Source organism: Fusarium subglutinans (assembly GCF_013396075.1).
Source record: "Fusarium subglutinans strain NRRL 66333 chromosome Unknown NRRL66333_c0000027, whole genome shotgun sequence".
In the NCBI taxonomy this organism is placed as follows: Eukaryota; Fungi; Ascomycota; class Sordariomycetes; order Hypocreales; family Nectriaceae; genus Fusarium; species Fusarium subglutinans.
Window position 1 is genome coordinate 91,174 of NW_023502090.1, and position 22,904 is coordinate 114,077.

The 22,904-nt window shown below is 49.0% G+C and overlaps 8 protein-coding genes across 8 annotated transcripts; 5 read left to right on the top strand and 3 right to left on the bottom strand.

The window, feature by feature from the left end:
- Positions 1 to 2,536: 2,536 nt before the first annotated feature.
- FSUBG_3063 (NADPH2:quinone reductase) lies at positions 2,537 to 3,575 on the top strand (the record flags this gene model as incomplete). Its single annotated transcript, XM_036680904.1, has 2 exons — positions 2,537 to 3,271; positions 3,321 to 3,575. The coding sequence occupies 2 exons, from the start codon at positions 2,537 to 2,539 to the stop codon at positions 3,573 to 3,575; spliced, it is 990 nt and encodes a 329-aa protein (XP_036541311.1).
- Positions 3,576 to 3,745: 170 nt separating this feature from the next.
- Positions 3,746 to 5,109, bottom strand: FSUBG_3064 (UDP-glucose 4-epimerase; the record flags this gene model as incomplete). The annotated part of the gene is made up of 4 exons (XM_036680905.1): positions 3,746 to 4,149; positions 4,199 to 4,649; positions 4,723 to 4,933; positions 5,081 to 5,109. The coding sequence occupies 4 exons, from the start codon at positions 5,107 to 5,109 to the stop codon at positions 3,746 to 3,748; spliced, it is 1,095 nt and encodes a 364-aa protein (XP_036541312.1).
- Positions 5,110 to 6,847: 1,738 nt separating this feature from the next.
- FSUBG_3065 (spindle pole body-associated sad1) lies at positions 6,848 to 9,999 on the top strand (the record flags this gene model as incomplete). Its single annotated transcript, XM_036680906.1, has 2 exons — positions 6,848 to 7,169; positions 7,214 to 9,999. 2 exons carry the CDS (start codon positions 6,848 to 6,850, stop codon positions 9,997 to 9,999), a joined length of 3,108 nt encoding a protein of 1,035 aa, XP_036541313.1.
- Positions 10,000 to 10,342: 343 nt separating this feature from the next.
- FSUBG_3066 (ATP-dependent RNA helicase DBP4) lies at positions 10,343 to 12,782 on the bottom strand (the record flags this gene model as incomplete). The annotated part of the gene is made up of 2 exons (XM_036680907.1): positions 10,343 to 12,604; positions 12,654 to 12,782. 2 exons carry the CDS (start codon positions 12,780 to 12,782, stop codon positions 10,343 to 10,345), a joined length of 2,391 nt encoding a protein of 796 aa, XP_036541314.1.
- A 292-nt stretch (positions 12,783 to 13,074) lies between these two features.
- Positions 13,075 to 15,153, top strand: FSUBG_3067 (pre-rRNA-processing esf1; the record flags this gene model as incomplete). The annotated part of the gene is made up of 1 exon (XM_036680908.1): positions 13,075 to 15,153. One exon carries the CDS (start codon positions 13,075 to 13,077, stop codon positions 15,151 to 15,153), a length of 2,079 nt encoding a protein of 692 aa, XP_036541315.1.
- Positions 15,154 to 15,598: 445 nt separating this feature from the next.
- FSUBG_3068 (uncharacterized protein) lies at positions 15,599 to 16,786 on the bottom strand (the record flags this gene model as incomplete). The annotated part of the gene is made up of 5 exons (XM_036680909.1): positions 15,599 to 15,848; positions 15,894 to 16,013; positions 16,062 to 16,143; positions 16,194 to 16,568; positions 16,693 to 16,786. 5 exons carry the CDS (start codon positions 16,784 to 16,786, stop codon positions 15,599 to 15,601), a joined length of 921 nt encoding a protein of 306 aa, XP_036541316.1.
- A 2,425-nt stretch (positions 16,787 to 19,211) lies between these two features.
- On the top strand, positions 19,212 to 19,871 carry FSUBG_3069 (uncharacterized protein; the record flags this gene model as incomplete). Its single annotated transcript, XM_036680910.1, has 1 exon — positions 19,212 to 19,871. The coding sequence occupies one exon, from the start codon at positions 19,212 to 19,214 to the stop codon at positions 19,869 to 19,871; it is 660 nt and encodes a 219-aa protein (XP_036541317.1).
- Positions 19,872 to 20,603: 732 nt separating this feature from the next.
- On the top strand, positions 20,604 to 22,160 carry FSUBG_3070 (dimethylaniline monooxygenase (n-oxide forming); the record flags this gene model as incomplete). Its single annotated transcript, XM_036680912.1, has 3 exons — positions 20,604 to 20,743; positions 20,814 to 21,387; positions 21,435 to 22,160. The coding sequence occupies 3 exons, from the start codon at positions 20,604 to 20,606 to the stop codon at positions 22,158 to 22,160; spliced, it is 1,440 nt and encodes a 479-aa protein (XP_036541318.1).
- Between the last annotated feature and the right edge of the window lie 744 nt (positions 22,161 to 22,904).

Consider the following 22,904-nt stretch of genomic DNA (forward strand, 5'->3'; position numbering starts at 1 on the left):
ACAGAATATGCCTGAAGCCGGGGGGGGAGCCTGGAGGCTGTGATACCCCACTGTGTGGGCACTAAGCCACAGCTGCAACACCCCACACATGTCTGGGTGTCACATCGTGTACTTCACTGGACATGAGAGCCTCCAATGAGACCTGATATCTTGTGTGTAGTCTTGATATCAAGGTTCAATAGCATTACAGACCTGTCCTACTGATATCTATGATCAAGGAAACAATCGCATCAAGTTCGGCAGTGCTGAATGTTTCATGTTTAACGTAAATTACACTTCGTTCTCGGCCTGTTGTCGTATGCGTGGATGCCCTGTCGTTGAGGTAAACGCCCTAAAACATGCACTCTAATTGAGGTGACGTATGGCGGCCCAAGGTCTAATGATAATCACTGACCCTTAGCATTGGACGAAACAATGGTCGCAAATCACCAATTCAACTGCAATGTCTTTCCAATTACCCCAATGAACATCTCAATACAATTATTAGCCGGCCTCAATAAGAATCCTCCGACGCACGCATACAGGGACACTCCCTGGACGAGCTTGCGAAGCTCTTCTCATGCCAAGCCGCCTGCACTGCCACGATCCTCTGTCATGACATCTGCTCCAGCTGCCACTGACACATGAAACCAACGCCCCGACCCCTGGCTGAAAAACTCTCGCGGCGATCACTAGGCCGTAAACAGGCCAGTTCGAGCGACGCCCAAGAATAAACCCGCCGGGAGGTTGGACCGACGCCTCCGTCTAAGAGGAGCTGGCTGGCCACGCGTATGCTGGCGTAGCCCTCAACCTAATTGAGACCTTCTTTCGAGACTAATGTGAGAACTTCTGTAGACGAGGTGTAAATGGGCTGATGTTGGAAGAATCCTTCTCGTTGTTCGTGTACAGTAACTTATAATTAGCGTTGGAAGTTTAGCCAAACTGTTGGAACAACGTTGTAGTTGACGAGGACTAAGCCCTTTGGGGGTAGCATCTCGAACATTCTCTTACACCTCATGGAACAACAAAATTACTACCTCGCTTCCTTATCGTCAATTCGTCATCTTCTTCTCCTCCGATTGTCTCAGTCGGTGTCACCGTACATTGACTTGAGGGAGGCGTAAATGTAATTATGCTTACTAACTCAATCGTTTACCCTAAATCCCAATACTTGGATTGATACTCTACATCCTCTGTTCAAGGCTGGCCTACAGAAATCAGTAAACGACATGAATGACATCGCGTATATTAACCCATTGAGAACTAGCATGGCGATCTGGTCAACAATCGAGATGCAGGTCTCGTCCAGAACTGACCTGGTCCCAGACGTGCCCATATTAGCTGTCAATTAAGTTCGCAACAGCCTTGAAACAAGCAATGCGCAAGCTTAACTTAGGCAAAGCCACACTCGGCATTTGCTTTGGAGTAGTAGCCAATCGACATGCCTCAAATTCATGATATCATAGAGTTGTCATTTCCTAGCCATTGAAGAGGGCTATCTAAATCATGACGACTCAGTCTATCAGTCCACGTTGGCTGAGGCATCACGAGGTCCATCTTATCAAAGCGCTGTAACACTGGCGCATTTCAGTGATACGAGGCCGCGCAAAGATGGATACAATAAAACATCCTCAGGGTTCTAGGCGTAAAATATCCGCGTATCCGTAACTATGGTGTAGACTAGCTCCAATAAGCATTGTGCATGTATCTGTGACCCCGAGAGTATCATTTAATGCCAAGTAGTGATATTTGAGCAGGTATATCACAATGAGGTTCTGAGATTGAAAGTTCCTTATCACTTCCACTACAAGCATGGATACGCATTTAGAGTTCGTTTCACGTTTCAGACCCCAGACTGAATAAGTATGTACCTATGATGATCTTTGAGGTCGGAGCCGGGCTATAGGGTAGCGTACTTGCTGTGTAAGTGATGTGGGTAAGAGCTTAGCCGTCCACCAGCACAGCTCAGTTTCAATCGATATAGTGGACAAGGTGGCTTATAGACTGACAAATTTATGTGTATTGAGTTTCATTATAATTTATTAGTAGACGGAATTACCGATAAGATGCTTACATGTATAAATGCTGGATGTTTATTGATACTATAGTATAGACGTAGTATCCTCCATACTATACCTACCTAGATATCTAAGTATTGTCATCTCCCTTCTGGAAGGGGAACTGTAAGCATCAAGACCGTCACTCATCCGAGTAAGCACTCTATCTAGTACCATATCGACCCTGTAACATAATTCGGGGTATTCACATCAACATCTCTTCTCTTCTATGTATATCCGAAACCGCAATCATGACGTGCAATCACCTCAGTTTCATTACCCCGCCATCATGGGCCCGATCCCCAATCCCCACACTCCTCCATCAAAAACCGCCCTCTTCCGACCCGACACATTAATAATCCCCAGTCCCGACACTCACCCTCATGGCTCAACCTCTCCGTCGCTCCCTGCTCAGAACCAGCACCATATCAAAACAACTCAAACCCTCATTCCCAATCCAGCGAATCTCCAGGATAACATCGCACTTCTCAACAGCAACAATGGCACCTGTACCTCCCAAGATGAAGGCTGTTCAGATTAACAAGAACGGCGGCACTGAAGTCCTCGAGTTCAACGATGTTGCTGTTCCTAAAGCTGGCGAGGGCCAGATCCTTGTCAAGAATCAGATTGCGGGCTTGAACTATATCGATACCTACTTTCGAAGTGGTCTTTACAAAGCGCCCCAGTTTCCTCTTACGCTTGGTCGTGAAGCTGCTGGTACTGTCGTTGACGCTCACTCCTCTGTCAAGGGTTTTGAGAATGGCACGCGCGTGGTCTTCATGGGAACTGTGGGCGCATACGCCGAGTACAGTGTTGTCAACGCTTCTGACGCTGTCAAAATTCCCGATGAGGTTCCCACTGACCAGGCTGTCGCCGCTTACCTGCAAGGTCTTACGGCATGGACTTTCATCCGTGAAGCTGGTCAGGTCAAGGCTGGCCAATGGGTTCTTGTTCACGCCGCCTCTGGAGGTGTAGGTACTCTGCTTGTTCAGCTGCTCCGAATTGTCGGTGCCAAGGTCATTGGTACTGCTAGTTCAGAGGAAAAGCTTGCGCTTGCGAAGAAGAATGGTGCGGAGTGGGTTATCAACTCTCATGATGATGTTGTTGCAAAGGTGAAGGAGATCACTGGTGGTCATGGTGCGGATGTCATCTTTGATGGTGTGGGCAAGGCTACTTTCGATGGAGATCTTGAGATGATTGCTGCCAAGGGTAACCTCATCTCTTTCGGCAACGCTGTAAGTGATGCTTCGACAACTTTCGCATATCAAACTAACAACAATATAGTCCGGCGCCGTGGATCCCGTGAGCCTCTTCCGACTTACGCCCAAGTGCGTCCGCTTGATGCGCCCCGTAGTCAACGGCTACGTCTCTGAGCGAGCTGATCTCGAAAAGTACACATCCGAGCTCTTCGACCTCATCAAGTCCAAGAAGCTCGAACTCACCATCCACAAGGTTTATCCTCTCAAGGACGTGGCACAGGCACACCAGGACATTGAGAGCCGAAAGACGATTGGAAAGTTGCTCATCAAGATCGATTAAGTCTAGCCTTTTTATTTTTGTTTTCAATGCGCTGTCTGTCTATAATGCTATATGGATGGTTCAACCATGACCAAAAAACATAAATCTTTTAATAAGTTTTCATCTCGCTCCGTAAACTGCAAGAGGCCTGCTCGCACAAAGGGTGGCCTCGGTCATCATTATATCTATTTTTATGCCTTGGAAGACTTGACAGCCTCAACCATCTCGGCGGGAGGATCTTGTCGGTAACCCTTGGGGTTGTTGCTGACCCATTTCCAGAGGTCATCGCAGGCCTTCTCCATGGTGAGCTCGGTCTTCCAGTTGAGCTCCTTGTTGGCGAGGGTCGGGTTGGCAGTGAGATCGAGAACGTCTCCTTGTCGTCGAGGTTTGACCTCGTAGGGGAGATCGCGGCCGACGACCTTGCTGAAGGCCTTGATGATCTCAAAGACAGTGCTTCCACGGCCGGAACCCAAGTTCCATGCCTTGACACCGGGCTGGTTCTCGCGCAGGTAGTTAAGAGCGACAAGGTGGCCGCGGGCAAGGTCAACAACGTGAATGTAGTCTCGAATGGCAGTACCGTCGCGAGAGGAGTAGTCTACCAGATGTTAGAAGTTGCGCAGCAATTATCCACAAGAAAAACTTACCATCGCCGAATACCAAGAGCTTCTCACGTTCGCCAGTGGCAACCTTTCCGAGGAGGGGAAGCAGGTTATAAGGAACACCAGCGGGGTCCTCACCCATGATACCAGTGGGGTGAGCACCACAAGGGTTGAAGTATCGCAGCAGAGCACCGTTCCATTGCTTGAACTCCTTGCCGGCCTTTTCCAAGTTGCTTCGCTGGGCGTTAACAAAGTCTGTGATAACGTCCTCGATCATGGACTTGGTGCGGCCGTATGTGTTGGTAGGTCCGATGGGGCAGTGCTCAGGGATAGGAATCATGTTGGGGAAACGAGTAGCATCGCCGTAGACAGTAGCGGAGGAGGAGAAGACGATGTTGTTGACGTTGTTGCGCTCCATGGAGCGGAGCAGAGAGATACTGCCACCGACGTTGACACGGTAGTACTCGAGGGGGATCTCGCCAGACTCGCCGACAGCCTTGATGGTGTTAGTCGTAGATGATCGCTCTGGTTGACATGTGACTTGCCTTGAGGGCAGCAAAGTGAATGACGCTGTCAATGGCAGGGTGCTTGGCAAAGACCTCGTCGATGGCCTTCTCGTCTGTGACATCGACCTTGTAGAAGGTAGGTCGGCGACCGCAGATCAGCTCGATGCGGTCGAGGACAACCTCTGAGGAGTTGTAGAGGGAGTCGACGATAACGACATCGTAACCGTGCTCAAGAAGGGCGAGGGTGGTGAAAGAGCCGATGTAGCCGGTACCACTGGGGGATCAATCGTTAGCTGGTGCTTCTTTGTCTAATGCGGCACCGTAAGATCCGTGTCGTGAAGCTTGCGACAACAAAGACAACGTCCGAGACCAACAAGAGACAGGAGGAGTCAGTGTCGCAAAGGGTGATTGAGTGGCGTACCCGGTGACGAGAACAGTTCCAACAGGCATTTTCAATGGATTCCTTTGTTCTGACTGAGCGATTCAAGATTGCGGTGAAAAAACACAAAGCAAGTAGAAGTCGAGGAGGCGGGTTGCGTTGAGGGATGGCGGGGTTAAAGGTCAATGAGTGAATGAATGGTAGGGGAAAATGTCGGGGATGGCGGGGCCGTTTCTTTTTTTTTTTTGGGCTCGCTCATTAGAAGGAGGGGAGGGGCTAGAGGGGGTTCGTGCTGATGTGATTGACGCTGCTAATTTTAATAGCGGTGGGACTCCAAGGATCTTGACATGCCCATGCTAGCCATGCCTCATGGAGGATTGTTCGGGGCTTGAGGCTGAATTGTCAGCAACGACTAGACTAGACTGTCGATATCGGATCTCATGAGATGATGAGAATGAGTCGAATGATTGAGAAGGAGTGGCAAATAATACCGCAGCATGGCATAGGCCCGATTGGATTACGCTCAAAAAGCGAGTTTACAATATGCGCTCCATTCCATACAACGGGCCTTGTAGACTATTAACGACGGTTTACCCGGCTTGTACTGAACCGAACAGACGATCATGGCGGGCGGGCAGGGTATTTGTGGAGTACGGGCTTCGTAACGTTTATATCTCTTACATTCTCTGTTGTACGGACTATGGAGTACTATGCCTGCACTCTACGAAACAATGCATTTTGAAGTCGGCAGTTGATGGGAGATGTAAACCTTGGTGTCGTCCATTCACGAATAATGACTCTAGCTTGCTCCGTAGATATCCATGCATTGATAGCGCTCTCTCCGAGGCTAAACCCGACCCTGAGACTTCGCATTGCTTCTCGTATCGCCCGTGAATCTAAAGGAATGAAGATATTAAAGAATGACCAAGAACATTCCTCATTTGATACAATTTTGGAGGAAGTCATCTCGTACTCTGCTCATGGTCGAGGCTTTAATGGACTGTGGGTGCGAGTCTCGATTCTTCACTAATAACCCTAAGTGAAGTCGAATTGGTCTCGATCAGATGCGGCGAAAATATGGAACGATGGCGCACTTTGATTTGCATTGATTTTACAAAGGTAGAAAGGTAAATTGAAACTCAACGAGGCAGTTTATCTGCCTGAGGTCTAGTAAGCTGAACCAATCTTTGCTGCTCATTGCGATTTGGACGCACTTTTGTACGACGCCAATGCACGTGATCACGTACACCAGCCTCTCGATTTGCGCCGACTAATCCTCGGCGCGTATCGCGTCGGCTGCATACAGCATCTTCGCGATAGCATCACAAGAAGTACCGACAAAAAAAGAAAGACGCCTTTCATCATCCCAGCAAAAAGAAACTCATCGCCGATACCGAAATTATTGCACTGCCACCATCGCGGAATTTTTTGACGAAACCTATCAGGACTCATTGTTTGCTAATCTCACCGCCACCAACATGTCTCTTTGTTGTGTTTGACTACAACTCAGCGCTTAGATTGGCCAGTCGAGCTGGCACACAGCAAACCTGCCTTTGTGAACCACAACTAGAGGCGGGAAGCTATTTGGTGGTGTTGATCTGATACGTCCGTGTGGTAGACACAAAGTCAGTGCTGCTATTTTCATCTCAGAGGACAAAGAACGACCACTTTCACACAGCATCATCTCAAAGACAACGGTCACGGTTTTCATGAAACAAAAGGACACGCCCCCTTTCAAATTGACTTCTTTTTATTGTTCAACTTTCTGTTCATACCACCATCGCTCAACTCTCACATCTCACCTCAACCATGCCTCCCAGAGTCAGTAGACGTAGCACCCGCCTCACAAGCCGGGAACCAGAGCAACAACCTACCAATGAGCCGCCGAATACCTTAGTGAGGCCTCATTTACCGGCCCTGCAAGGAACACCAAGTACACGGAGGCAGTACACATATGGCTCTGCTGCTGAACCACCGCCGAAAGTGGGAGCCGGTCTGCAGCGCATGGACCTAGGCAGTGCTGTCAACCAAGCCCTCGCAAACAACGTCGATGAAGAAGAAGAATTTGTTCAGCCAGCAAAGCCAAGGGCAGCGCCCGCAAGGGCAGATGACGCGGGTCCATCAAGAGACAGTGAGTGACATGGGCATTGCCTCGACAAATCTAACGTGGAATAGATACATCACGCTCGGCAACAGGCACTGCTCAGCAATTAGCGATTGGGAGAGATGATGATAGCTCGCGAAGTTTTGGGTTGGAAAGTGAATACTACGAAGATGCAATGATAGGATTGGTGCCACCCTTGACAGCAAGTATTGAAAGGCAACTTGCTGCCCCCAACCTAAACCCTCGAGCTCAACGAGACACGTCTGTACAGCGCAGCCTACAGCCATCTCGTCTAAGCGAGCAACACAGTCTTGAGACGCAGCCCAGTAGACCTAGGCTTACTCAACAAAGGCCACTCCAAGTCCCGAGACAAACACGGCAGCAATCGAGTGAACCAGATGAAGACGAGCCGGAAAATAGGGCTGCGCCTACTGCTCGTAGTAGGACTTCGGCGAACACACCAGCCCCAAACAAAACCCGGCAAAGTCAGCCCCGCCCTCGAAACTATCCGGTGGAAGATAGCGAACAGAGTGAAAGCTCTGCTGAAAGCGATCAGGACGACATCGAGAGCGACATTAAATATGGAGGCAATGCGAGAAAGGCCCGTACAGTCACTAAGAAGACTTCTACACGTACAGTTGCCAACCCAAGCCGTCGACAGACAGCACAGCAGCTATCTCGACACGCTGCTCCTGAGAGGAGAGATCAAAGAACAAGCGGAGGCCAGAGCCTTTTTTCTGGAATTGGTAGAACCGTTTCGCAATCAAGCGCATTTGAACAGGCCCGTCAAATTCCCCATGATCCACAAGAGCGTGTTTCGGACATTCAGCGAGAAATTCAGGAAGCAGAGGACCAAATCGCTCGTGAACGAGCCGAGAGAGCCGAGAGAGAACGAGCGCCGCAAATAGAGCCGTGGCGTCAATGGTATCGGGAGCAGATTGCTTGGTTATCAACACTGTGGCCATTCAATTTGATCTGGAGACGGCGCGGAGACGATGACTTTGATGATTTTGACGACGATCAATACAACGATGGTGGCCCTACGGATTGGCGGAAGTTACTAAACCCCATGACATATTTACAGTCTGTGGTATGGTTGGTCGATAAGATTATGGATCATTTCGTCAACCTTCTTGACAGGTTATCTGGTGTTCAAATCCGAGGTTCTCAAATCGAAGCAGTTGTCTATACTGTTCTCATGGTCTGTGTTAGCTTGCTTTTGGGAGTTTTTCTCTATTCAGGCATGGGAGCTGTGAAACCATCTCTACCGAGCATTCCAAACTTTGGCTTGGGTGATTTCCACATCCCGAACCCTTCTGGCTTTGTTCACAACGTCGGAGATATGATCCCATCGTTCTCAATGCCCTCAATGCCCTCATGGCCTTCATGGAGCAGGGGCGACGACGAGCATGATGTCTTTGCGGAAACTCCCATTAACAACATTCAACTTACAGATGAAGTCAAAAAGGCAGTAAAAAAGTTGACTTCGAAACTCAGTGATCAGAAGAAGAGCCTCGAGAAATTGGAAGCGAAACTGCCTCAATTTATCACCATGGAAACTGTCAATGGTAAACCGTCTATTCCCCAGCAGTTCTACCATGGTCTCCAAGATTATCTGAAGGAGAGTGGGAGCTTTTTGAACATGAAGAAGAAGGGCGGAAACTACGAGATCTCCACCGAAAAGCAATGGAAGGCTATTGTGGCTGGACTCGGTAAAGACAGGGATTTCCAGTCGAAGCTTAAAAAAGTGGTCGACAGCGGTATTGAAGAGAAGCTGCCTACTTTCTGGGACAAATGGTTCAAGAATAACAACAAGATTCTCGAACCGCTCGTTGAAAAGGCAATGGCTAAGACAAAGGCTGCTGGGTCAGGAGCTGCTTTCGACAAGAAAGTCGCCCAGATTGTCAATGAACAACTCGGCAAGCAAAACCAGACTGTTGTTACTCGAAACGAATTCATAAAACATCTTGGGAATGAATTGGCAACCCATCAGACGACAGTTCAAGCTGAGCTTCAAGACCTAAAGTCGGATATGTTGACTCATATCCAAGAGTCGATCCGTACTGCACAGTTGATGGCTCCCCAGGGCACATCGGACGCTGAGATGAGGAAACTCATTCGAGAGATCGTTGTCCAGACTATATCAGACGAAGTCCTTGGAGTCGGTGCCAAGGCAAAGATCCACGAAGACTGGAACACGCGGCTCAAGCACCAGGTCAACTTCTTTGCGGTTGGTGCGGGGGCTACAATTGACGACTCTCTCACCACAGGTGTATGGGACCCATGGAAGAAGGGCGTCGCTACTAAAGAAGCTCTGAAACGCGGTATCTCTGGCTTACATCCTCTCCCTGCCGCGGCAGCACTTCTCCCTTGGCAAGATGAGGGAGACTGTTTTTGCTCAGTTCACGACATCGATGGCAGCGGACGATACCACGGTGCCAGAATCTCCGTTCATCTTGGCCATCTGGTCGTTCCCACTGATATTGTCATCGAACACATTAATAAGAACGCCACTACAGATCCACTGGCTCGACCGCGACAGATCGAAGTCTTTGCTAGATTCGAAGACGAAATGGAGCGTGATCAGGTCTTTGCTATAACATCCAACTGGTTCAGAGACGACACGATAAATCGGAATGTGTCTGTCCCCCTATCCGACCAATTCGTCAAGATCAGCGACTTTGAGTACGTTGGCAACGAGCTGAATGACGGCGTACACGTACAGCACATCAAAGATCAGTTCTCCAACCTCGGAATCGGCACAGATCAGATCGTCGTTCGATCCATGGGCAATTACGGCGCGGTAGACCATACGTGCTTTTATCGTATTCGATTATTTGGAAACGTGGTGGAATAGCTGGTGTGAATACCCACAGATCAATAAACCTGTTGGCGCAGTTTAGACTTCAATGTGCTTTCTAGGCGTTAGGGATGGATGGTTGGTTCGTGTACATAGTCTTGTATGGGAGTGTGGATTATATACGCAAGGCATTGAAGCGTGGAGCTGGTATGGGAATGGATAGCTTTTGCTGAGAATGGTGCTACCTACAATTTAATCATGACTTTTCTGACGACGACATGTATCACCCCTTTCCAACGAATACTAAACTTGAACATTAACCCTGTGCATTTGAATTCGCAACTTTTGTCTATCCCTATTATATACAAGGCTCCAAAGGGTATCAAGCCCATCCACCTCCTTAATCCAGCAATCCAGTAGCAAGCGCCTCGAGATCCTCCAAAGTCTCCGGCTCGTCCTGCACCTTGATGACCCTTCCCTTGCCCCTGCTCTTCTTCTCGTCCTCCGAGTCGTCCTCGAACCACTTCTTGGCTCTCTTCTTGGGCGGCTCGCGGTCTTCCTCGCTGTCTGACCTGTCGCCGCCCATTGGCAGCGATCGCATAAGTGCCAGCGGGTCTTCGCCGCCGTCTGCGTTGAGCAGCATGGGTGCGTCGCCGTCGTCGTCGTCTGACACGATACCCATACGCTCTGCTCGCTCGGCGGCCTTGCGCTTTTCTCGCTTCTCGCGACGCTTTTGCTTGGCGAGAGCTTTGTCGTCCACATCTGCCTCGCGAACACGCGATGTCTCGTCCTCGACGAATTTGCGACGCTGTTCTTCGGCTGGGCCCTCTTCAACGAAGTCTTCCTCGTCCTTGAGCTCGTAGATAGCATGCGCGTTGCCGTCATCGTCGAATACGACTTTGGTTGAGTTGCCCTTGAACTTGAGCATCTTCTTCTTTGACTTGAGAGCCTTCTCACGACGTTTCGAGTCAACCACAAATGGTTCTTCACCACCTAGACCATCAATGACCTTTGCTGTGCTCTTGAAAGCGTTGTTTGCCTCATCGTCTAGCTCATCATCCTTCAGTACTCTCTTGACTGACAAGAAATCGCCGTCGTCATCATCCGACTTCTCATCGCCATCAAGCACAAGCTTGTTGTAATGACTTGATAGAACGTCTTGATTTGTGCGCTCAAACATCTTGTCGTACTTTGTGCGCACCTCGTTCTTTTTCTTTGACTTTTCACCACCTTCTTCCATTTCAGAGTCGCTAGACATGCCAGCACGAGGAGCATTCTTTATTTTCTTGATATCCTCGCCCTTTCTGAACTTGACCTGCGGTGTACCTGGGAGACCAAGACTAGCAGCGAAGCCATCAAGGTCTAATTTGTTGAATTTGAAAACACCCTTGTCTCTTTGTAGATGAATTGACCGTGTGTAACTGATGAATGCCTTCTGACCAAGGTACTTCAGATCTGGGTTCTGGAAGCACATGCTTTGTAGTTGATCCTTGATACTCTTCTTTTTCTTCTCCTTGACATTCACCTTTTGTATGGGGATCTTTTTCTGCTCAAGATTCTTCAACATTCCTGGCTCTTCGCTGGGGTCGAGGAACAGCACAGCTCGACCATTGCTTTGGTATCGAGCTGTTCTTCCAACTCGGTGGATATATGTATCTACATCCTCAGGACAATCGGCCTGAATAACCCAGTCAACGGCAGGGAAATCAATTCCTCGCGCGACGACATCTGTGGCAAACAAGCACGATTGCTTCGCAGCTGTGAATCTGTTTGTAATCTCCATTCGTGCAATTTGCTTCTGGCGGCCGTGAAGATGTAGCAGAGGAATACCGGGCTGAAGATGACGGAAACTCTCGTATACAAATCGAACTTGTTTGCCTGAGCTCAGAAAGACAATAATCTTGCTCTTCAAATTGGCCTTGATGAAGCCATATAATGTGTCGAGTTTCTCTGTCAGAGGCGTAATGATGTAGTGCTGTTGGAGGTTTGTAGGAGTGGCGCTAACTGCTGCTTCGTGAACAGAGACATATTCGGGGTCCTTGAGACTGAGACGAGCAAGATCTGAGACTTTCTTGCTCTGGGTTGCACTGAACATGAGCGTCTGTCGTGATTTGGGCAGATGCTCGACTAGCGCATCAACATCATGTTGGAAACCCATATCCATAATGCGATCTGCCTCGTCCAGAACCAAGAGCTGCAAGTTGTTGGCGTCGAAACCAGCTGTCTGATCAAGATGCTGCAACATCCGACCGGGGGTGCAAATCAAAATATTCATTCGCTCCAATCGTTCTGCCTCCTCCTTCAAGTTCTTTCCGCCGATGACCAAGCCTGCAGAGAAAACGTGATTTCTGCCAATCTTTCGAAGCACCTCGAAGATCTGGACCGCAAGTTCTCGAGTGGGAGCAATGATAAGGGCACCTAGTCCATCGTATTCGGTCCATTGAGCACGGTAGAGTTTCTCGAGAACGGGAACAAGGAAAGCCAGAGTCTTTCCGCTTCCTGTCTTGGCGGCTCCCATGAGATCTTTGCCCTTGAGAGCCAGTGGAATGGCGTGAGCTTGGACATCGGTAAGGGTCTGGAAATGTGAGGCTTCGAGGCCGGTGGCGGTCGGTACAGAGAGAGGAAGATGGGAAAAGTTCTTGATTTCATCCGATTTTGGGTCCTGAATTCGTATTAGTCAGAGCCAGACTGTTGTAAATTATATCTCCTACCAAATCATTCACTCGTTGCTCGAGCTGCTGAAGATCCTCTTGCGCTCTCTTGCGCTTCTGTTGGCGCTGCTCAGTTCGACCATTCTTTTGGGTTTTAGGCTCTCGCCCAGGCCGCGCATGATGAGGCATTTCAGGGAGTCACGACGAGATAGATGAAGAGAATTGAGGTGACGTTCTCTAGACCTTGTCGTTGGCGCAAACCAAAATCGAAGTCCAAGTCCAAGTCCAAAGTCACTGGAAATTTTTTGGAAAAGTCGCGGCGCCTGGCAATACCGATGGCCGACTGTGGGGCGCTTAACCAGAAGAAGCTTACCGCCATGGCAGAAAAGATTCACCGCCAAAAAATTGAATCCAACTGTTTTCTGCCCCTCCACTCAAGCAAGCTTCGCGAATTCACCACAACTAGCTTCGTCAAAACAATATGAAGAACGACAAGAAAACGAAGAATGCTGCTCCTGCGGCGAGTCAAATCGCTGATGAGCGATTTGCCGACTTCGAGACCGATCCTCGATTCCGATTGCCCTCGAAGAAGCAGACAAAAACTACAATCGACAAGCGATTCTCGCGCATGCTCAAGGATGACGAGTTCACTGCTACCTCCAAGGTCGATCGATATGGCCGAAAAGTAAAGTCAGACTCCAAGAAGAAGGCTCTGCAAAGGTTGTACCGCGAGGAGGACGAGGAAGAAGAAGACGAGGAGGAGGGAGGGGAGAAAGATGACATTGAGGTCGATGATGACGAGGTCGTTCAGCGAGAATTGCTCAAGGCGCACGAGAAATATGACCCTGCTCGTGGAGGCGGCTTCTCATCCTCTGAAGACGATTTTGATTCTGAGGAGGAAGAGTCTGACTCTGACGAAGAAGAAGGTGGCGCGCAAGTCGATACCGAGGGTGACATGCAGCGATTTCAAGACGAGCAAAACGACGTCGAGGCTGGAGAAGTGACGAATCGAATCGCCATTGTCAACCTTGACTGGGACCATGTTAAATCTACCGACCTAATGGCCCTCTTTAACAGTTTCCTTCCCGAGACTGGCGGCAAGATCGAAAAGATTTCAGTATACCCTAGTGAATTTGGCAAGGAGCGCATGCAGCAGGAAGAAGTTGAAGGACCACCGAAGGAATTGTTCAAGAACTCCAAAAACGACTCGGACGACGATTCGGATGATAGCGATGAGGAAAGCGAAGATGGAGACGAGCGAATCAAGAAGGGTTTGCTCCAAGAGGGTGACGATCAGGACTTTGACAGTGATGCGCTACGATCTTATCAGCTCGACCGTCTACGATACTACTATGCCGTCATGGTCTGCTCAAGCCCAGCGGTTGCGCAGAAGCTCTACGAGGCTGTCGATGGACGGGAGTACCAGTCATCCTCCAACTTTCTTGATCTACGATTTGTTCCCGATGATGTTACTTTCGATGACGAGCCCAGAGACGAGTGCGAAAAGGTTCCCGAGTCATACAAGCCTGTTGAATTCGTGACAAACGCCCTTCAGAGCTCAAAGGTCAAGCTTACCTGGGACATGCATCCTGAGGAGGCATCGCGCAAGGAGTCCATCAACCGTGCTTTCAGTGGTAGTCGCAACGAGATCGAAGAGAACGATCTCCGCGCATACTTGGCAAGCGACAGCGAAGATGACGATGGTCTGGAGGAAGAAGAGGTTGTTGAAGAAAAGGGAGAAGATGAGGCAAAGCTTTCCAAGAAGGAGTTGGCGCGTCGGAAAATGCGCGCTGCCTTGGGTCTCTCCGAGGAACCTACCAAGTCTTCCAAGAACGCCCCCGTAGGCGACATGGAGATTACTTTCACCCCCGCTCTGTCAGAGAGTGCACCTAAGAAGACAGCTGAGGAAGAGACAACAATTGAGAAGTACATCCGAAAGGAAAAGGAGCGCAAGGAGAAGAAGCGCGAAGCTGCACGAGCTCGACGTGCGGGTAAGGAGGACCCTGATGCGGAAGAGGAGGAAGAGGAGGTTGTCGAGGCACCTGAAGGCGATGCTGACGACCTTGGCTTCGACGATCCCTTCTTCACAGCCGCCGAAGACCCCGCAGCATCTTCCAAGACCTCCATCCGCAAAGCCGACCGTCTCAAGAAGCGCGAAGCCCGCGAAGCCGCTGAGGCCGAAAACAAAGCCCAGAAGAAGCAGCTCGAGAAGGTCATGGCCGACGTGGACGCAGACCAAGCTGATCACCTAGACCACTTCGACATGAACGAGATTGTGCGCGCCGAGAAAGCCAAGAAGAAGAAGGGCAAAGCCAAAAAGAAGGCCCTCGCGAAAGAATCTCGCGGCGGTCTGCAGGAGGACTTTAGCATGGATGTTGACGATGATCGTTTCAAGGCTGTATTTGAGAGTCACGAGTATGCTATTGATCCCTCGAATCCCAAGTTCAAGGCTACGGAGGGGATGCAGAAGTTGCTTGAGGAGGGTAGGAAGAAGAGACGAAATGCGGAGGGAGGAGATGAGGAGCCTAGAAGTAAGAAGGCTAAGAAGGGACGGAAGTAATGTCATAGATTCTGTATATTTGGGTAGATTGGAGTTGGGTTAAAAAGTGGTATTTGATAGCATAAATCATGAAGCATATACTGTTTAGTTCCTCTCTTCTGCTGGCGCTCATGCATGATACTCGATACATAATATTTCAACATTTCTCATCTCGGTTCTGTAGATCCCATTTGATATCAACACACTCTACGCATCCAGCGGCTTCTGCCCACTCCAAAAATGCATCTTCCCATAAGCATGAACTTTAGGATCTCTCATGGACTGTCTGCACTCTGCAAAAAACACCTCCATCTCATCCTTACCCCAGCCCAACTGCGGAAAATGCAGATTCCCAATCGCCGGGAAGAACTCCTCACAGGCAGTTCTATAATACATGCCCACTAATCTCATGACCCTAGCACTATTATTTAGCGACAACTCTCTCAGTAGTAGGTGATGATGTGACTTACTTGTCTTTTGGCCAGGTGCCATAAGGCAATTTGATATAATTGTGCTTAATGTTGACGAATCCTGCTTCGGCGAGATATTGGGCTCCGAATACTGCGGCGTGCGCGTTGGTTTCGTAGAGAGCGAATGCTTGAAGGATGATTTCTGTGAAGCGTTTTAGGGGCCAATCGTCGGGAATGCTATTGTCGTCTGTGTGGACTTGGCCGTCTACGTCTTGTAGCTCTACCCAGGCACCGGGTTTCATGTTTCTGGTATTGTCAGAGAGGTATGGAGCGTAGAGGGGGAGGACTTACGCGTATACTTGCTTGAGGAGCGATACAGGCGATTTGAGGATTGGGATCATGTTGCGGAGATGAGCAAAGTCAAAGTCATCGCCGTTGAGCCATTCGTCTTCGATATCGTCAACATAAAATCTGTCCAGGTTAGACTTGAGAGTATGTGTAAGCGCGAGTATGACTTACTTGACGTTTGGAGGTACCCATGTTGGTTGTATTGGACCTAGATCCAATCCCAAAACTTCAGCACTTGGATATTTCTCTCCAACTAACACCATTAGCATTATTATTCCGCTGCCACTCAATCATCTCACATACTCTCAATAGCCCATATCCCCGTACCAGTCCCCAAATCTGCTATCCTCTGCGGATTATCCCCAACCGGCGCATAAAATAACCGTCCATCCGTAGCCTCCAGCATCATCGCATGAAGCATATCTTCACGGTTCTGCTCCGCCTCATCGTTCGGTAAGGGATATCGTCCATGGCGATAACGATGATATCGGCGGCCATTTTGGTAGCTGTGCTCGAGCATACTGGAGCTTATGGATGTTGAGGATGAGCGAAGACTTGAAGAATCGTCGGGATCAAAGTCGCTGGCGGAGAATTCACCGTCTTCGTCGCTGCCACCAGCTTCGATTACTGCGTTGCCGTGTAATAGGCCTTGGTTATCATCGGGGGTTGGGTCTGTATCTGGAGTGGTGTTAGTTGTCATGCAATTGTCTAACGCGACTCATTTTCATCTGTCTTCCGACTCTTTCATTCTCAACTAAATGGCCCCTCTATTAATGCCCCAAAGTGAATGTCATACTCATACCTTGTTCATCATGCTCCGTCGAATCTGACTTTTCATGTAAAGGAGGACTACTCCTCGGACTCGCCCTTTTCCCTTCTGTATCGTGAGCACCCATGTCTTTGCCGTTTCTCTTCCAACAATCACAATGCGCCTCGACTCCTTGGGATAACATGTGGTATAAATACTCCCTCACTGAATGAGGGGGAGACAACAAAAAAAACCACGACAACATGCACAGACAGATATAACATCCAATTAGATCCACAAAGAAAGGCTTGTTTTGCTTCTTCCGCTGCAAATATGACAGGTTCCAAAAAGACAAGAGACAAGAGGGAAGAAGACCCTTAAACATGAGAAATTGCGTGACATATCAACTTACACAGACGAAACAGGATAGTCCTACCGTGCATAGCTCATCTTTGACTTGCCCGTTTACGTAGAAGCTATAAAAGCATTCTTTGGAATTCTTGTCTCTGGCTCTTCTGACGTCCTCGGCGCTGCAAGGCTAGTGCCTGATCTGGACCCTTGGCGTTGAGAGCATACCAATAGACACGGCACGAGCGAGATACTTTTCATGGTTAGATTTGACTTCGGGGTTCAAGATTAAGTTGTTGTCCGAGATTCTCGGATTCGAGTAATTTATGGAGATGGGAAAATACTGGCGTGAGGGTTTGAAGCGAGGTGAGGAAATAGAGTTGGCGAGATCGGGGGATAGGTAGGTAGGTAGATCTGACGGGGAGAAGCGAGTGCTGGGGTGTGAGTTACATACAGACTACTCCGTACAGTATCTTGAGTCCGGGGTCACTGGATATGGTATTCATGTCGGTGTTTTCTTGCCATTTGCTGATATGTCACTACGATTAGTTATATTGCAGCATGGCTGAGACAGTTCAAATGTTAACACTTCAAGTGACAGTGAACCATTCAGTTGATGACAGGGATCAACGCACCCGAAATCCTGGGTCTGGGCCAGCAAAAGAAGTATGTAACTTAGATGCAAGCTACCTAATTTTACGAAATTCCATCAACGTGGTTTATCAAGCCAAGGCGTAAATAGACATTAACAAGTCATGACTCTTTGAGTTGTTTGAATAGCGAGCTCACTTGGTCAACCTGACTCAATACAGGCCTCCAATAGGTGAAATAAAACTCGATCTGTATCAAGGCCATTTCAGAAGCACCATCTGCATCAAACTATTTATGGACAACTCGCCAGCATGACCGTATTACAATGCCAGTGTTGCCCCTCCTCATATGCACATGCAGTGCACATTGCGCGTTTACGATAAAATACCAAATGCATTGTCCTGCAAGTGTGAGTGAGTGAAGCTCCGTGGTTGGCAGCAGAGTAAGATAGAGATAAGAGATCTGTCCGCGTGATGGTGAAAAAGAGTGGGATATCCCGCACGATCCGGCTTCTCTAGCTGCCGTTTCCGTCTGATACACAACACCAACAAGTCAAAAGTCGCGATGCTAAGACTTTGACCGCCGATCAAATGGACTCTTTGACTGTAGTTGGAGCGGTGGACTTACGAGGCGAGGCTGTTGATCTATTATGCACAAGACCCAAAGCAATATGTGACAACACCATCGCAAGACAATTCGAGTTACCAGATTTCACGATACAACCTCTTCACAGAGGGAAACGAGACCATAGAAGGCTGGGAAACCATCTTGAGTTAGTAGCTAATCCTTGTCGCGAGTCAGATATAGCTCTTCCCCGCTCAGAGGCGGGAGAGACGCGATGCAGGCTAGCAACCCTCTTTGTGTTGATGAGGGTGTGATCGAGGCCGCATCAAGAGAGGCTGATGTGCGACCCCTTGAAAGCGCCAGTCGAAGCAGAGGAACACGGGGGAGAAGAGAGTGGTAGTTGTGATGGTTGTGGTTTGATTAGAAGCAGGTCAGAGTGGGATGATGATATCGTCTTATCTCCACCAGTTGATCACCAGCATCACCAACATCGCATACATCATAACTTATAGTCACTTACTGTAGAGGAGAAGCGAAATACCTTGGACGACACATGCAATGCACCCATTCATGATTCATCGCCACTGAAGGACCCCTATTGCAGAACGATCATCCCCATCATCACTCATTCTTCTCTCATTCTTCTCTCACCGACTGTCGGAGCTAAAGTTCCCAAGGCTGCGTCGCATCGAGATCGTGATGGAGGGGAGCCAATTTGGGGGTCATGGTCATGGTCATGGTCATCCATCACCCTCTAAAACAAACGCCACTTTATCTGTGGGGAAACGCGTGAGCTTTATGGGTTTTTTTTTCTAGTGCTAGGCATGGGTGTTACAAGACCTTGGAAGATAATATCTTTGTGTCTGGTCTTGTGTGTCGTTATGGTATTCATATTACTCGCTGCTCTCCTCCCGTTTCTCTTAGGTCTTCCTGCTTTCTACTTCTTCATCGTCTTTTTAATACAGGCCCGTGATAGTCTTGAGCTCGTTGATCCAAACCCTCCCCCAACGTCACCTAATATCTACTGTGACGAGACTGCTTGAGCCACCCACAGCAACCAACCAAAGGCAATGCCGCCACATTCAAATTCTCCTCTGCTTCCCATCTCCACGCCCACAGCCATCGCATCGCCATATGAGCAACCCCCTCCTCCTGCTCCCACGGCAGCGAACCATGTTCAGCGCTTCGCCATCACGACTTTTTCTGTCCTCCGTTTCGCCCGCGGTGTCTCGCTAATAGCATACCCGCGCTTCGGCCTCTGGGCCCTCGACATCGCACCCGATGGCTCAGCGTATATGCTCGCTAGTCTGATCGGCATCCGCGATATTCTCCTCTCGGGTCTTTTGTACACGAGCGACACTACAAACGCTGCGACGGACTCGGCTGCTCGTCGCGAGGTGACCCGTGCGCTTGCGACGAATTTGTTCAGCGATGCGCTCGATGCGTTTGTGCTGATATTCTACGCTGCGTGGTCTGATGATTGGGGAAATCCGATTGCGGTTATTGTCATCTCTGCTGTCATGGCTATCTTTGAGCATCTGACGCTGTGGAGCTTGAGCGAGGATGACTGGGCTGCGCATGAGTATGGGAGTCTGGGCGATGATAAGAAGGCGAGGATGAATGCTTGGCTCCGAGACTTGGAACGATGGGGTCCTGAGGAGTATCGGCCTGAACAGTCTGTTGGGCCATCTTCGCGAGCATCCTTCAGACAGTACGGAGCTATTGTTTAGTTGTTGATGAGCTATAGTATGGGCTTGAGGAAAAGTTACGTCTGTTGTGTCTGTTCTGCATGGCGTTGATGGTTGATCGTTTGGAGTTGGGAGGGCATGTCACATAGGTAATGATGGATCATGGCCATGTTTTTTTGCGATGCATCTGGTTATGCAGTTTATACCTTGAATACCATTGCTTTTGAGTCTGACATTTGTTGTGAGTGATGCCGGGTGGATGAATGTGTTTGGTCCGTGTTTTCGCATGCTATATCCGTATATATCGAATCGATCATGGCGATAGAGGTGATGATAGACTCGTACCGGCCTTGAATATAAAACAGAACTTACTGTAGACCTTGCCAAATCATCAGTATCACCTCCCGAAATCTTCGAGTCAGTCTAGAAGTCGGCAGATCAAGAAATGGCGTTGGAATCCATAAATCTCATACGGACAATCCCATGACACAAAACTCAATTACACCTCTACAACAAATCGGAGATGTATATATCACAACCCCTGCGATGGCGTGATATATTGCATCTGAGGCACAATCAAGGGTCTGGTCTGACAAACGTGCCGTATGTGGAGCATATCGGCCGCTAAAATCCTCCGACTCAACGACAAAAGGACTCTAAATCTTTTCTTTTTTCTATATTTCGCCTCCCTCACTTGTCGCATACACCAAAATTTTATGTCTTGCGCTTCTTCTGTCGTTACACTTGTGCTCTTTTCTGCATTGAGTTGTTACCATGTCTGTACCTCGTGTAAAACGTGTGGCGGTCATCGGCGCCGGGCCAGCGGGTGCTATTGCGGTTGATGCTTTGGCGCAGGAGAAGGCGTTTGATCTTATCAGAGTTTTTGAACGTCGTGAAGGGCCTGGAGGTTGTTGGTAAGTTATGAGATGTCTAGCAGACTACCTACTAGATTCTTAGTTAGAGAAACCGAACTAACAATGAAAGGATTGGTGATACAACTCAACCTCCTACAATCTCAAGTCTGGCAAAGCTCGCAGATCGTACAGCAGATGAGCAACTACCCATCCCTGATACTTTACCAACCCTTCTTCCCAAGTCTACACAACCACGCCATGAAGAATCATCCCTGTACCCCTATCTAGAAACCAACGTGGACACATCCACCATGGAATACACGCAAGAGCCCATCCCCGAAATCCGCAGTGAGAGATCAATCGGGATGCACGGCCCCAACACACCCTTCCGTCACTGGAAAGTTATGCGTGACTACATATCAGGCATCTTGCATCGTAACCACTACGAAGATCTCATTTCGTACAACACCACCGTGGAACATGTTGAGAAGACAGGCGATGAGTGGAAGGTTGTGCTAAGAAAGGAGGGAAAGAAGCAGGATTACTGGTGGAGCGAGACTTTTGATGCTGTCGTTGTGGCGAGTGGTCGTTACTGGGTGCCGTATATCCCGGCTGTGGAGGGCTTGGAGCAGTTTGAGAAGACGAGGCCGGGGAGTGTAGTGCACAGCAAGCACTTCCGGGGTCGAGACTCTTTTCACGACAAGGTAAGTTGTGTGACCTTGAGGCAGTGGTTGTGCTAATATGCGTGTAGAGAGTCGTTGTTGTGGGTGCTTCTGTATCAGCGGCTGATATCGCAGTTGATCTCGTCGACACAGCCAAATCGCCAATCCATTGTGTAACCATCGGCCACACCACAAACGTCTTCTTCGGCGATGTAGCATTCGACCACCCCAAGATCCAGCAACATCCTTCCATTGCTAAAGTAGTCAACCGAACAGTGCACTTCATCGACGGGACCAGTGTTGCAGATGTAGACCACATCATCTTCGGCACAGGCTACAGCTGGACCCTCCCTTTCCTGCCCTCCCTCCCCGTCCGCAATAACCGCGTCCCAGGTCTGTACCAACACATCGTATGGCACAAAGACCCCACGCTTCTCTTCGTGGGTGCAGTAGGCGCAGGTCTCACATTCAAGATCTTCGAGTGGCAAGCCGTCTACGCAGCTCGTATCCTTGCAGGCCGAGCGACTGTACCTTCACAGGAGGAGATGCGGAAGTGGGAAGATGAGAGGATACAGACACACGGCGATGGACCAAAGTTCTCTGTTGTGTTTCCGGACTTTGAGGATTACTTTGAGGCGGTGAGGGAGCTTGCGGGAGAGGGTGAGCCAGGGGTGGGACGCAAGTTGCCCAAGTTTAAGAGGGGGTGGTTTAGGGATTTTATAGCGGGTACGGAATTGAGGAAGGGTCTGTGGAGGAGGTGGAATGCGAAGGCGAAGGCGGAGCTCGAGAAGGATGGTGTAAAGGCGAGGTTGTGATGGATATGTTGAGTTTTGGGCCATATTCCGCATTTTACTTAGATCTAGAAGTAGTAGAGCAAGCAATAGAGAGACCGTATCGGCCAAGAAAACATAAAAGAGCATGCGGAACTATCAAGTTGGACATTTATGAGATTGTGTACCAGTAAGTTCAAGGTTCTGTGGAGGTTTCATGCCTCATCGTCATTTCTCTCTATTTTTACATGCCAGTAATCCAGGCTATGGGTCTCTGTGTTCCAGGAGAATGAAACATCTAGAAGGAGACTATGTAATACGTATTTCCAGGGGTAAACAGCTTAGTTTTGATAAACTGACGTTGTTACCCATAAAGCTTACCCCATACCCCGGATTTGCAGTGTGGAGCGCCAGGGGGATGTCATGAACTTGCCATGCCGGCAATGAATTTCCATTGAGTAATAGTATGCTACGATCGAGCCTCTCAAAAACTTGGAGGTTAGAGTTACACGAAACAGAAGACGGGGGCGTTCATTAGTGAGCATGCGGTTTGGGTGTGCACCCCGTATCTTGCCGGAGATCGATAGTGATCGGAGTGAGCCATGACTTCTGGAAGGTTTCTGACATGAGTTTTGGGGAAGTGAAAGTTTAAGTTCTGAGATGATAAGAAGCCTTGAGACGTTTCATGGTATTTCTGTTATGATGTCTAAGCTTTGATTGAATGCTGAATTCTTATCGGAGCTGGGTATGATAAGCGAGTGCCGAGATGCGAGTCGGTGGAGTATCGGG